The 15581-nt window shown below is 39.0% G+C and overlaps 1 protein-coding gene across 1 annotated transcript; it reads left to right on the plus strand.

Annotated features, from left to right (window-relative positions):
* Positions 1–4362: 4362 nt before the first annotated feature.
* Positions 4363–15388, plus strand: DPPA2 (developmental pluripotency associated 2; the record flags this gene model as incomplete). The annotated part of the gene is made up of 7 exons (XM_079705086.1): positions 4363–4386; positions 6128–6275; positions 7696–7850; positions 8273–8326; positions 8726–8978; positions 12815–13010; positions 15295–15388. 7 exons carry the CDS (start codon positions 4363–4365, stop codon positions 15386–15388), a joined length of 924 nt encoding a protein of 307 aa, XP_079561212.1.
* Between the last annotated feature and the right edge of the window lie 193 nt (positions 15389–15581).

Consider the following 15581-nt stretch of genomic DNA (forward strand, 5'->3'; position numbering starts at 1 on the left):
TTCCAACTCCAGCATGTTTCACATACATTTTATCTGTCTCATAGGAAACAGATCTTGATGAAAATGCAATATGCATTCAATATGGAAAGAGGAGGATGAGAAAAGACTCGGTTTGACTGGTCAAGGTCACTTGCTGGGGGGAACTAAATTTGCAACTATTATTGGAGAATCTACAGCCAAATCAACTCCCTGTCCATTCATCAAAAATCGTCCTTCCCACCTCATCTCCCCTGACTGCCATGCTCTGTCCTAACCACATCTTCTGAGTCATACAGAACAGAGGATAGACCTTACTTGTCTGGATTCTGAACTTAAGATTCTCCTAATTGTGACTGTTCCTTCATGATAGAGAAGAGATATTTTTTTCAGAAAAAAAAATGCTTATTTATTCTCAATCAGAAGACAAAGATCTGTAACTACTGCTCTAAAGTAGAAATGAATTTTCAGTAGTCCTTGGAAGTGGGAATTTCTTGAAATGAAGGATGTAGCAAAGTTGGGAACATCTTTCAGAGTGCATCTTTTATCTTCCTCCTCAGAAAACTGAACTCAGTAGCTGTCCCTTCCACATGAGAATGATACCGAACCATAGTTTCCAAACTGTTTCTCAGCACCTGAGGATTCTGTGGGGGTGTCTTATGGTGTTTTATTTTTCAACCAGAGTTGCTCCACTTTTATCTGTTACATATTGGTGCTCCATAAACATTTACTATCACAGAGCATGTTCCTTTGATTTAAAAAAAAAAAAAAAAAGAAAAACTTTTGAAAAACATTTATCTAAACAAAAAAATACAATGTATTTAAATATTTAACTTACAATATGGTAAATAAAATATATTTGAAATAGGTAATGCATTTTTATTTCAGAACTATTCTCTATTATTGGAATAAATATTAGAATCCAAGTACCCATAAACAATTTTTTTTCTTTTTAAAATGTCTACCCTAGAGTCTAGGTTATTTTTTATAGCTTAACATCCATTTAGTGGCTGCTTTTCAGCTTTGAGGTATATACTGAGCCCTAAACTGAAATTGGCGTCATATGATTTGAGTCCTTTGTTGTGCCTAATTAAGAGCCTTCTCTAAACCAGGCACTGAACTGAGCATGGGGAGAATAAAGGTGAGTCTGAGAACTTCACAATGTCACAGTCTGACAGGAGAGAGTCAGGTCAGTCCGTTATCAGCATTTGCAGCATATCCACTAGAGCAGCAGCACAGAGAGGACCATCTACTCAAAAGGGAGTTGGTGGCATGGTGTGGGGGGCAGGGAATAGAGGCTGATGCAGGATGAATAACCAGCATTGATTGAGCCTCTGTTCTGAACCAGATACAGTGCAATGCTCTAGGTTAGACCATTGCTCTCTGGAGCCTGCTGTCTAACTGGGGAGATGAAGTTAAACAATCAAAATTTCAAATATATACAGATTTAAAGAAATTCTATGAAGAAAAGGAGTAAGAGAATAACAGGAGTAAACTCTTTTAGAGTCACTACAAGAAATTGGCATTTACACTTAAAGAACAGGATAGAATGCTAATTATAGCTACAATGGCAACAGTATTACAATATACAGATGTATCAAATTAACATGTACACCTTAAATTTACACAATGTTATATGTCAGATATACTTGAATTAAAAATAAGTTTAAAGAATGCGGAGTCAAATGAGTGAAGAGAAAGGGAAAGAGTGTTCTTTAAAAAAAAAAGAAAAGAAAAAAGAAGTTCCTAAACTGAATCTGATCAAGCCAATTTACAATAAATGCAGAGGATGGAAGACTAGCTTAAAGTGGAAGTACAAATGAAATTAGCAAAACCTAGATATAAAACTACAGGAAATTCACACAATTCTTTAAGCAATAATAAGAACAAAAACAAAACTTGTGAGGAAAATAAAAGATGGAGGGGGGATTTACAGATTAAAGAAAATTTAAGGTGGGAATTCCCTGGCGGTCCAGTGATTAGGACTCCGTGCTCTCCCTGACTAGGGCCCAGGGTTGGATCCCTGGTCTGGTCAGGGAACTAATATCCCACGTGCAGCATGACCAAAAAAAATAAAAGAAAAGAAAATTTAAGGCACATATCCTTTTTTAAAAAATCTTTTATTGGAGTATAGTTGATTTAAAATGTTGTGTTAGTTTCTGTTGTACAGCAAAGTGAATTAGTTATACATATATATATTCACTCTTTTTTGTTTGTTTTTTTTGGCCACACTGCGCAGCTTTCAGGATCTTAGTTCCACTACCAGGAATTGAACTCGTGTCCCCTGCAGTGGAAGTGCAGAGTCCTAACCACAGGACTGCCAGGGAATTCCTATATCCACTGTTTTTTAGATTCTTTTCCCAGGTAGGTCATTTTAGAGTTTTGAGAAGTATGCCCTGTGCTATACGGTAGGTCCTTATTTATTTTATATTAAGGCACATATGTAATCACAGTGTGTAGCCCTTATCTGGATCCTGATTCCAACAGATTGTTAAAACAAGAAAATGTGAGTATGAGATAATTGCATATTTAAATACTGCTGGATGTTTAAACAGACTGAATAGTGTGATAATATTAAAAATTTATTTTAAATTATTTTTAGATATGAGAAAGATATTGTAACTATAGTTAGAAAAAGTCTTTTTTTTCCCCGAATTTATGAATGAAAGCTATGAAGTCTGGTATTTCTTTTAAAATAACCCAAGAGAGGGGGAATAGGTGGTGGTTTAGATGAAAACAGATTGGCTGGGAGTCAATAGTTGTTCAAAGCTGGATGATGGATCCATGAGGGCTGGTGATATTACTGTCTTCTTTTATTATTTATTTTTCTTTTTTTTCAGCTTTATTGAGGTATAATTGACAAATAAAATTCTAAGATGTTTAAGGTGTACATTGTGATGATTTGATATAGGTAGACACTGTGAACTGTCTGCTTTTATATGTTTGAACTTTCCCATAATATAATATTTTCAAAAAGCAGAGGGGAAAACCCAAGAAAATAAATAAGATAATTATATTGTAATAAACGCTAAGAAAAGAAATATGGTAATGAATAGTCTTCCCACTTGAAGTCCCATCCTAACCTAAGGCACAGGAATCAATCTGTTCAGGTTACCAGGTCAACTCCCTTCTAAATCATCCAGAAAAAACCTGTAAGTTGGGGCCACACCCAAGTGGGGAGATGGAGTGTTTTCTTGGCTGAATCTCTATGGGCCAATTCAGTTTCCATCTTGGAAGGGAGGAGCCAGGATTCCAAGCATTATCTGCCTAATCCAAAACCATTTGGTCACACCCTGATCTAGCCAATGTGTACAGACTTTTAGGTGCATAAGAACAACCCTGAGGGCTGGTTGAAGCACAGATTTCTGGGTCCTGCCCTTAAGGATCTGATTCTGAAGGTCTGGGGTGGAGTCTCATAGTTTAATTTTCCAACCAGCTCTTCAGCAAACTGAGGCAGAGCCCTTGCACTTTGAATATAATATAATATTTAAGTTAAACTGACCCTGGCTCCCTGGGTCCTGAGACTGATGGACCAGACCATTTACCTAGGGGAAGAGAAAGCCCTTTGTGAGACTAACAAATGTCAGAGTTGCCATACTGTTTGTGAATATTTTCCTGTAGAAACTCTGGCTCCTTAGAGTGACCTATGAAAACATCTGTGACTTTTCCAGCCTCATGTCTCATCACATCCTGCCCCCAACATTATCCTCCAGCAATTCCCAACTTTTTGCAGTTCCTTCTCCTGCATTCATTAGTACATCACTTGCCTTAGCGTTTTGGCTTCTGCTGTTCTTATTCTGAATAGCCAAACCTTTCCCTTCTACTCAGCCCGCCATTATTGCAGGCATAAACTCTGTGTTTAGAGCTAGATCCAGGAGAAATCATGTTATCCAGTCCCTACAATCTAAATCCAATCTCCCAGTGAGTGACACACCCATGGGCATAAAGCAGTTATAAAATACCTTTGAACTTCTATTCCCTACACAAAGCATCATTCAATCTATCACCAATATTGTTTACAAAGATTGTTTATTTGTTTGTAACTTGTCAACAAGTGTTTGTCATTTTCAAGTTTCACCTAAGTCTCACCTTAAAGGAATAAAAACCAAAAATGTTTTAAAAAATCAGGAGTGATATTAATTACCCAATAACTTAACTCTCACCTAATAGAAAAGCCTGGGTATAAAACTGATGAAATTATCACACTGTCAGATAACAAGGGAGGGGGAAAAAGAGGAGGAAGGAAAACAGCTCTTCTGGAAAACAGGAAGTAGGAGACATTTGCTTATAAAAGGAGAAATTGGACTAGAAACCTCAGGTTAAGAGGATTAAATTGCAGATGTCCTTAACATTGCCGGCTCTGCCTTTCTCTGAGAGTTTCTTGGAATGGCACACCGGAATTATGAGAAGGTAAGTTTGGTTTGAATTTCATTTATTTTCCCACAGATTCACTTTTTAAAGCCTTTCTAGAGCTCACTTATATTTACCTCTTTCTGGATGTAAGAAATCTCTATCTGAGAATCTCCCTCTTTTGCAAGCGAATTATTACTTTTCTTTCATGTGATTGCGGTATACAACTTGGGTGAAAGTAAAAAAGGAGAAACTAAATATTTCTGTTCCTAGTTCAAAGTAAGATATTTATTTTGTAGAAAGACATGTTGTAGCTGGGCAAGATAAAACGGTAAAGAAATGGAGAGCTGCCATAAAAAGAAAGTGAAAAGGGTAATGTGGATAAGGTCAGAAAGTGACGTGACTAGTAGGTTTCTTTCCCCCAGGAGTAAGAAGCAAACCTACTCCCAATGGCCTTGGTACCAAAGGGTTTCCTGACTAGGCTTGGGTAGTCCTGGACTAGAGGAGAACATAAGTTGAGTAGGTTTCATAGGTATTTGCAGGGGCCACTGCACCGGGCTAGAGAACTGAATTGGCCAATATGAAGTATATGATTATGGGCAAGTCATATAGCTGCTTACCTCTTGAGTGGAGTGATACTCTCCCAATAATGTCCTTTTTTTTTTTTTTAAGCTGACCAGTGAAATGTTTCCTTGAGTGCTTTGAAAAAGTGGTGTACAAATGCAAAATCCCTTTTGCTAGCTGAAGTGCAGAGCAAGGGGAAGTCTTTGAAGAGATTTAAACTGGGTGCGGGCGGGTGGGCGGATGGGGACGGGCCTGGCTGCATCGGATTCACTTAGCTGTTCAGAGAAGAGAATATTACAATTGAGCTGGAATGGAGTTTATTCACCCTTGGATTGGAGAGGAAAACTAGAAACTTAAGCATATGTGACTCTATGTTATTGTCATTTAATTTCTAAGCCTCAGTTGCCTAATTTCTAAAATATGAAAACTAATAAATTACTACAAGTATGTTATAGGTTTAAATGAGAAATACAAAAAGGTCCTAGCACAGTGCATGTGGACTGTACAAAACCAGTAAATATCAGTTCCTTCCTACCTATCCACTTTATCTTTCATTCATGAAATTGTTAAAAGAACACTGAGTGTCCACTCTGTGCTGGGCACTGTGTAAGCCCTGCGATAGCAGTGGAGAGTAAGACAGATACATTTGCTCCCCTCAGGTCGTGGGGCTGAAACAAGGTTGGTATGGCTGAAGCTCAGAAACCTCAGGGCTCTTAAGCTGGAAAGGCAGGCAGGGGCCTGGCTGTTCAACAATTTATAGGCTACACCAGGGAGTTTTGTCTTTTAACTGAAGTATTTTAAACAAGCAGGAGAGCAGTCTGCAGAAAGGAGCCAGAATGGATTGGGATCACAGGAGATTACTGATTCTGCCAGTGATGATAACGTGAATCACACAACAGAAGATGAAAAGGCAGAAACACCTTCTACACAGATTTAGGAGATAAAAGCATTTGGTGTTCTAACTGATGGAGAGGAAGGCCATGAAGAAAATGGTTTCCCCAAACTCAAGATCTATGCTTTAATTTCCTCTTATCATCCACATGTAAATCTGCTTTTGCCCATTTCTTCATTGTTTTTCTCATCTAATAAAGGGCCAATGAATCAATATCAAATTCAGGGAATCTCAGTCTTTCCATCCAGCTATTGGCTTCTTTTATTCATTAGTTGTGCCATGAAAATAAATATTTTAGTTGTACAGCATTAAATGAGAATCAGTGATTGAGGCTTGCTTTTCCAGAATTTCTTTGAAGAGGCCTTAGGTGAAGAAAATATGGTTCTTACATTGCTTCCAGTTAATGAGGAAATTGTTGAAGACCATCAAACCGAACCAAGTGTTTCTTCAACTTCAGAAGTCAAAGTGGAGTCACTGAGTCCAGATGATCAAGGTATGAGAACAACAGGGTGAGCTCAGTTTGCTGCTCCTCCAGCTCTGGAAGCCCAGGAAAAGTAAGATTCTTCTTCCCCTGTCCTTTAACTATGCAACACCCAGCTTAAATCTCACCTTGATTATCTGTGGTAGGAGATTTCTCAAACTCTCATACTGCTCATTTGCTAAGCACCATTACTGTCTTACTTTTAAAAAGACACAAAAACTAGGCATGTGGAGTGCTTTGGACAGAGCATGACCTCATGGGGCAGCTAGATGTGAGCTCAAATTCCCAACCCATGAAGCTCAATCGTCTTTCCATTTTTACATACTTCTTATGAAAACCAAATCATTCCGAGCTTTTTTCTTTTTCTTTTATTTCGAGCTTTTTTGAGATATAACTGACACATAAAACATGGTGTAATTTTAAGGTGTACAGGGTGATGATTGATGTACATATATATTGCAAAATGATTACCAAATTAAGGTTAATTAACACATCCGTCACCTCACACAGTTAACTTTTCCCCCACTGTGGTGAGAACATTTTAAGATTTACTGTCTTCTTAATTTTTAAGCATACATTATAGTATTAACTGTAGTCACCACGCTATACATTAGATCCCTAGAACTTACTCATAACTGAAAATTTGTACCCTTTGATCAACATCTTCCCATTTCCCCTACTCCCAATTCCTGCAACCACCAATCTACTCTCCATTCCTGAGTTCAGCCTTTTTAGATCCCACATATAAGATCAGATGGTATTTGGGAGACTAAATCATCTTGAAAAGCATCTAGTCTTTTGCTTGGTGAGCAATTACTGATCAAATATCTAGCGGCTCTTAATATCATGACCCTTTGTATCAGGGCTTCATATGAAGGCATTGAATAAGTATTTTCAGAATGATTTTATTTTGGGGGCAAATAATGAGGACTTCCAGATAAAGTTGACAGTGATAAGTTAAGTTAAGCAAAGTGATGTGAGACAAAGTACATTTTCTCTGTAGAGAAAAATGAGGCAGGTTGACAGAATGGAGGACCATTGTTGGATGGGGTGGTTTTAATTATTTCTGTAGGGACAGATATTTTGTGGTCCAACGTCTACACATTTTGGGGGAGCAATCCAATATAATGTTCTATCCAGGTGGTTGTTTATGGCTGCAAAAAGCAGGTTGCTATAGGTAGTGTAAAAAAAGTGGAATTTAGAATTTCAAAATTCAAAATGTGTATTTGAGTCCCAGGTCTGCCATTTTAATGGTGGTGTGATCTTGGGCAAGTCCTTTAACTCCTGAATCTATTACCTTATTTGTAAGATGAATAATAGTTTATATGTATATGTACAAATTGGGTTATGAGAAATAAGTGAGAACTTTGTAAAATTTTAAAGAATCTACAAATATTACATTATTACTACTTTGTTTCTCTTCTTTTCTCAGTTCATCCTCCTCAGACAGATGCACAGGTCAAAGCTTGCCCAAAATCTAGTCATAGTAAACCAAGCTTGCCAGCCATACTGCCTCCAATTAACAACGTGAGTCGGGACACTTTGCGGAAATGGTGCCAACAACTTAATTTGAGTACCGATGGTCAGGTGAGTGCACTGGTAGGAATCTCTGGTGCTTGCAACAAGTATGGGAGCTCTGCCAGCTTTTAATTTTTAAATTAAATTTTAATCAATCAATTAATTAATTTTAAATTAATTAATTAATTAATTTTGGGGTTTTCGTTGTGGTGCATGAACTTCTCATTACGGTGGCTTCTCTTGTTGTGGAGCATGGGCTCTAGGTGTGCAGGCTTCAGTAGTTGTGGCATGTGGGCTTCAGTAGTTGTGGGCCTGGGGCTCTAGAGTGCAGGCTCAATAGTTGTGGGGCTTAGTTGCTCCACGGCATGTGGGACCTTCCCAGACCAGGGATCAAACCCATGTGCCCTGCACTGGCAGGCAGATTCTTAACCACTGTGCCACCAGGGAAGTCTGCAGGTTTTCATGTTTATTTCCCTTCTTAATTTCCTTAGAAAATAGAGGTTTATCTGAGACTCCAGAAACATGCTTATCCTGAAAAAGATCAGGTGAGTGAGGAGTGTCATGATTTAAGTTCTGACTGTGAATTTTTCCTCCTCTCCACCATCTCTATATGGTGGCAAGGTTTCTCAACCAAGACAATTGACATTTCGGGCCAATTAATTTCTTTTTGTCCTGGGGCTTGTCCTGTGCATTTTAGGATGTTTAGTAGCCTAAATATCCATGGATTCTACCCACAATGTGTTAGTGATCTCCCTCCCACTATACACAGTTTTGACAATCAAAATTTCTCCCAGTTGAGAACCACTGCTCTGAGGGAACTAACATTCCTAAACCCTTCCCACACTGACATACACAGGTCAATGTATGAAGAATGATAAAATCAACCCAAATGTCCTTGGGGTGGTGACACTTCACTGCATACTCATCGTGAATTCCATTTGCAGTATATTCCTGAATCATCACGGGAGGCCAGATTGCAGTCATGTCCAGGGAAACACAAGACCAAGAGAGCAAGTGTTCAGAAAAGGAAGATGAGTGAGAATGAGGAAAGGACTAACGTGGTTGAAGTGATAACTTCAGCTCAGGCAGCCATGTTGGCAGCATGGTCAAGAATTGCTGCAAGAGCTGTTCAACCTAAGGCTATAAATTCACGTCCCCTGCCTACCTCTGTTGAGTCCTTTCTGCCGCAAGCTTCTGGTAAGATCAACCTTAAAGAATGGTTACCATGCCAGAGAAAGAAGACACACTTTTATTAGTCCAATACTGATGGTAGTTAAAGGGAAAGCGTTAGTTAAAATATCTGCAGATGGGAAGTTAGGTTCATAGAGGGCTTATCTTGTGATTGATAGATAGCCAAGTTTTGCTTGAATGGCTCTCTGAGCCAGGTGGCTGAGTGGGGACACTTTCTCATCGCTGAGCACAGATCCAAGGTGGGAAGAAAGCATAATCTGGTAATGTGGTCAGCCACAGCCTGAGGTCTTCCCCTTTCTATTGGATTGGAAGAATTAATTTAAATGACCATGGTTCAAACCCTTGTCTTACCACTTCCTAGGTATGTGACATTGGCAAGTTACTCAGCATAAACCCTGGTATCCTGATTTATAAAATGAAGATTTCAACTATTCTACTTGATAGAATGATTGTGAGCCTTATGAAATACAACTTGGTATCCTAAAAGTAGGCAATGATAATTAAAATATTTGGGGCCCCTGTCCTCTTGAGAAATCTCGAGAATAACTTAGCCCCATCTTTCTCCAATTCCTGCTCCACTCTTTGATACTTCTGTTTCATTTCCATCAGACCCTACCTCAGGCCAGCACAAAGTCATTCTCTTTATTGGCTTGAATTCTTTTCCTCTCTCCATCCCATTTCCAGAGGTGTTCTGGATCCTCTTTCTTTTTATTATTAATTAATTAATTTATTTTTGGCTGCATTGGGTCTTCGTTGCTGCGGGCAGGCGCTCTCTAGTTGCTGCAATCCGGGGCTACTCTTTGTGACAGTGTGCAGGCTTCTCCTTGTGGTGGCTTCTCCTGCTGCAGAGGGGCTCTAGGTGTGCAGGCTTCAGTAGTTGTGGTGCACGGGCTTCAGTAGTTGTGGTGCACAGGTTTAGTTGCTCCAAGGCACGTGAGACCTTCCTGGACCAGGGATCAAACGAGTGTCCCCAGCATTGGCAGGCAGATTCTTTTTTTTTTTTTTTTTTTTTGCGGTACACGGGCCTCTCACTGTTGTGGCCTCTCCCGTTGTGGAGCACAGGCTCCGGACACGCAGGCTTAGCGGCCACGGCTCACGGGCCTAGCCACTCCGCGGCATGTGGGATCTTCCTGTACAGGGGCACGAACCCGTGTCCCCTGCATCGGCAGGTGGACTCTCAACTACTGCGCCACCAGGGAAGCCCTGGCAGGTGGATTCTTAACCACTGCACCACCAGGGAAGCCCTACTCATCCTTTTAATTCCTCTTCATTCAGCAGTTATCAAGCACCTACTGGGATCCAGGAGTGTGCCTAGCCACACTCTTTAAATTAACTCTTTAAATTTTATTTTTTTAAATTTATTTTATTGAAGTATAGTTGATTTACAGTGTTGTGTTAATTCCTACTGTACAGCAAAGTGATTCAGTTATACATATATGTATACATTCTTTTTCATATTCTATTCCATTATGGTTTATCACAGGATATTGAATATAGTTCCATGTGCTATACAGTAAGGCCCTGTTGTTTATCCATTCTGTGTATAATAGTTTGCATCTGCTAATCCCAAATTCCCAAGTTCTCTATGTCTGTGTGTCTGTTTCTGTTTTGTAGATAAGTTCATTTGTGTCATATTTTAGATTCCACATATAAGTGATATCATATGGTATTTATCTTTCTCTTTATGACTTACTTAGTATGATAATCTCTAGGTATATCCATGTTGCTGCAAATGGCATTGTTTCATTCTTTTTTATGGCTCATACTCCATTGTGTACATGTGCCACATCTTTTTTATCTGTCAATAGACATTTAGGTTGTTTCCATGTCTTGACTATTTGTAAACAGCTCTGCAATGAACACTGGGGTGCATGTGTTCTTTCGAACCATGTTTTCTTCAGATATATGCCCAGGAGTGGGATTGCTGGATCACATGGTAGCTCTGTTTTTAGTTTTTTAAGGATCTTTGTACTGTTCTCCATAGTAGCTATACCAATTTACATTCCCACCAACAGTGTAGGAGGGTTCCCCCTTTTCTCCACATCCTCTCCAGCATTTGTTATTTTGTAGACTTTTTTTTTTTTTTTTTTTTTTGGCGGCACTTGGGCCTTTCACTGCTGTGGCCTCTCCCGTTGCGGAGCACAGGCTCCGGACACGCAGACCCAACGGCCATGGCCCACGGGCCCAGCCGCTCCGCGACATGCAGGATCCTCCCGGATCGGGGCACGAACCCGTGTCCCCTGCATTGGCAGGCGGACTCCCAACCACTGCGCCACCAGGGAAGCCCTGTAGACTTTTTAATGACGGCCATTCTGTATGGTGTGAGGTGGTACCTCAGTGTAGTTTTGATGTGCATTTCTCTAATAATTAGTGGTATTGAGCATCTTTTCATGTGCCCGTTGGCCACCTGTACGTCTTCTTTGGAGAAATGTCTATTTCGGTATTCTGCCCATTATTTGACTGGGTTGTTTGTTTTTTGTTATGAACTGTTTGTATATTTTGAAAATTAAGCCTTTGGCGGTCTTGTCATTTGCAAATTTTTTCTCCCAGTTCATAAGTTTTTTGTTTGTTTGTTTGTTTATGGTTTTCTTTGCTATACAAAAGCTTGTAAGTTTGATTAGGTCCCATTTATTTATTTTTGCTTTTATTTCTTTTGCCTTGGGAGACTGACCTAAGAAAACACTGCTACAATTTATGTCAGAGAATGTTTTGCCTATGTTCTCTTATGGTATCATGTCTTATATTTAAGTCTTAAAACCATTTTGAGTTTATTTTTGTGTATGGTGTGAGTATGTGTTCTAACTTCATTGATTTACATGCAGCTGTGCAACTTTTCCAACACCATTTGCCGAAGAGGATGTCTTTTCTCTATTGTATATTCTTGCCTTCTTTGTCAAAGATTAATTGAGCATAGTGTGTGTGTTTATTTCTGGGCTCTCTATTCTGTTCCATTGATCCATATGTCTGTTTTTGTGCCAATATCATGCTGTTTTGATTACTGCAGATTTGTAGTGTCATCTGAAGTCTGGGAGAGTTATGCCTCCTACTTTGTTCTTTTTCCTCAGGATTGCTTTGGCAATTCTGGGTCTTTTATGGTTCAGTATAAACTGTAGGATTTTTTTTTAGTTCTGTGAAAAATCATGGGTTATTTGATAGGGATCACCTTAAATCTGTAGATTGCTTTGTGTAGTATGGCCATTTAAATAATATTAATTCTTCCAATCCAAGAGTGTGGTAATCTCTACTCTTATTTTACAGTCTGACTGGGGAGATTTTATAGATATTTAAGCCTACAGTGATTGCTCCTTTCTCTCAATTTCAGACACTTGATATCTATAGGACTTAACTACTCTGTTGTCTCTCAAATATCCCATCTCCCCAATTAGATTGTTCCTTAGACTTTTAAAAAAGATCCTTTGCCTGTTTTCTATAGTTGAGGCAGTACAATGTAATGGTTAGGCAAATTGGCTGTGAATCAGAATACCTAGATCCTTGTTTTGGTTCTGGGAAAATTATGATATTTTAACACTGTAAGCTTCACTTACTTCACCTGTAAATAAGAAAAGTAAATAAAAGGTAAATATTAATAATGTTCTTAAGAATAAATGTATTAATACATGTAAGTCACTTAGCAAAATCCCGGACACAAAGCAAGGTTTCCAAAAGTTAATTGTTATTGTCCTCTGTGCTATGTAGTTTGTGAAGTTAGATTATGGTGTCTTTTGGTCTACATTTTTCATGCTTCTCATTCAGTTGATTCAAGAATGACTCACTGAGAGATTGGATTGGGGTACTGTTACCTGATCGTAGCAGTTTATATTTGCTTCTTTTTCCTTGCCTAGGTGTCCGGTGGTGTGTGGTCCATGGCAGACCACTCTTGGCAGACACAGAAGGTTGGGTTCGCCTGCAGTTCCATGCAGGTCAGACCTGGGTGCCTAACACTCCCAGGAGGATGATCTCTCTCTTCATGTTACCTGCCTGCACTTTCCCATCCCCAGACCTAGAAGATAATATGTTATGTCCTGAATGTGCTAAGAGGTAACACTTAAGTATCTTTCTAAATATGACACACAGAACAATAGATGTCTAGATGGGTTTCTGAAAAATTTAGTAGGAGAAGGCAGAGGGCAAACATGCTGTTTTCTTAATTTGCCGTATAGATCAGGCAAAAATAGGAAGCAAAAATAATTTAGCAGTGGATTAGAACCCAGATAAACGTAGCTTCTTCTTAGCAACCTTAACAAGGTAGCTGACAAGTTAAGACCTTAACTGCCTCAACTTTAGAGAAATCTGTTTTAAGAAAGAAAAAATTAGGTTCTTACCATATGTCAGATACTTAGCTGGGGATACAAAAATTAGTAAGATAAAACCCATGTAGCATGCTGAGACGAAAATGAGTAAGAGATGCTATGAAACTCTCTGGAAAGTACCTATATTGAAGTGACTTAGGGAAACTTCAGAAGGGATTACATGTACTGAGGAAGAGTTTACCAGTTAGAAAGTAAAAATTTGGGCATTTTGGTAGTCGAAACAGCCCCTACCAATACATGGAAGAATATGACCTGCTTAGAGATTGCAAATAGGCCTATATGATTGAAGCTTATATTGACAAATAAGTCTGGGAAGGGAAGGAGCAGACTATTGAACATTTTATATCTATATTAAAGGTCTCATATTATCCTGGGGGTCATAGTTTCTCAGTCACTTTTGGGACATAGATTTCTTTGAGAAAATAATGATAACAACATCTTCTCCACTCAAGAAAATACACATTGTGCGTACACATAAGCAGTGCTTTAGGTTTTATATGGACGTGGAACTCATGAGCACAAAATTCAGCTTTTGGTGATAGAATTGGATAGAGGTGATGCAAGATGGGTGTGAAGGAAAATTAGGTTTTTATTTTTATTTTTTTATAGTTACATATTTTTTAAATATTTATTTATTTATTTATTTGGCCGTGTCAAGTCTTAGCTGCAGCACACAGGCTCTTCATTGTGGCATGTGGGATCTTTCATTGCGGTGTGCGGGCTCTTTGTTGCGGCTCATGGGCTTCTTTCTAGCTGTGGCGTGCGGACTTAGTAGTTGTAGCACAGGGGCCCAGAGCATGCGGACTCAGTAGTTGTGGCACGCGGGCTCTAGAGCATGTGGGGTTCGTTGTCCCGTGGCATGTGGGATCTTAGTTCTCAGACCAGGGATCGATCCCGCATCCCCTACGTTGGAAGGCAGATTCTTAACCACTGGACCACCAGGGAAGTCCTGAGGTTTTTTTGTTTTTTAAGAAAGTAGATTGAAATCTTATGACAGAGACTAGATTGGAGGGTAAGAAATTACTATAATAATTCTGGAAAGATGTAATTTATGACCTTGCCAAAGAATTTGAAGTGGAATGGGACAAATGTAAGAGTTGCAGGAGTATAGAGAACAGAATGCCACCTTATTAGACGAAAGGCAGAAGTTCAGTTCAAGGGCAAAGAATGATACATGGGACATGCTTCACATGGGTCTAGTGTTCAGAGAAGTATGGGTTAGAGAGAAACATCTTTGGGAGTCATTAACATGCAAATTGAACATAAGAACATGTAAGAATTAGAAGGGACTGCAGAAGAACCTTAAAAGAGAATCAGCTTATCGATGGCAGGTGAGCAATGAAGACTGAAAAAGTGCAGTTAGAGGTTGGGAGATAAATGAGAAAAAAAGCAATGGGTTGAGAGTTTCAGAAGGAAATAGATGGTAGTGAGTGTAAGATTATGGTTAATGTAGTGTTGCTGGGAACGTCAATTTGGTACACCATTGGCAGCCTTTTTGAGAGTATGTTGAGAGGGTCAGGTGATAGTTGGAACAGAGCATGTGAAGAACTAGGAACAGGTCATACTGATGATCTCTACTACCTGAGCTAGAGGAGATAGTAGTTAGTTGAGGCAGTAATATCAAAGGAGCTTGTTTGTGTCTTCCCTTCCTTCCTTCTTTCCTTCCCTCCTCTGTTTCTTCTTTTTAATTTTTAATGGGAATACCAAGAGCATGTGTGAACAGAGAGGGGATGTGGGGAGAAGGTGTGAGGAGGAAAGGGAAAGTATAAAGATAAAGGAAGTAGAACCAATTGTAGTTTAGAGAATAGGAGCCCTGATATTAAGTGGACAATGTTGTTCCTTTGCTTACTACATAAAATCTTTTTACCCACCATCCTTGGGTTGTGGGACAAACTACTCACAAACTCCAGAAGGGTATTCCTCATTTTATTGGTCATTTTCAAGGGGTTGGTATGTAATGGTCTATCTTATTCTAACCATTTTCCAAAATGTTTTTCTGACTTGCTTTATAGGAATAAGAAAATTATGAAAAGATTAATTGCAATGGGGAAGAGGAAGAAACCTGGTTTGGACATACCAACATCATTGCTTTTAGATGGACCATGACTTAATACAAAATAAATGGTTAGCGGAGGGGAAGGGGTGGGGTGTGGGTGAAATGTGTGAAGGGGGATAATTGTATGGTAATGATGGTAATTAAACTTATATCAGTTTTGTAGTGTACACAAATATCAAATTACTATGTTGTACACCTGTAACATAACATTATATACCAATTTTACCTCAATATAAAAAAATG

This window comes from Hyperoodon ampullatus (genome assembly GCF_949752795.1).
Source record: "Hyperoodon ampullatus genome assembly, chromosome: 5".
NCBI lineage: Eukaryota > Metazoa > Chordata > Mammalia > Artiodactyla > Ziphiidae > Hyperoodon > Hyperoodon ampullatus.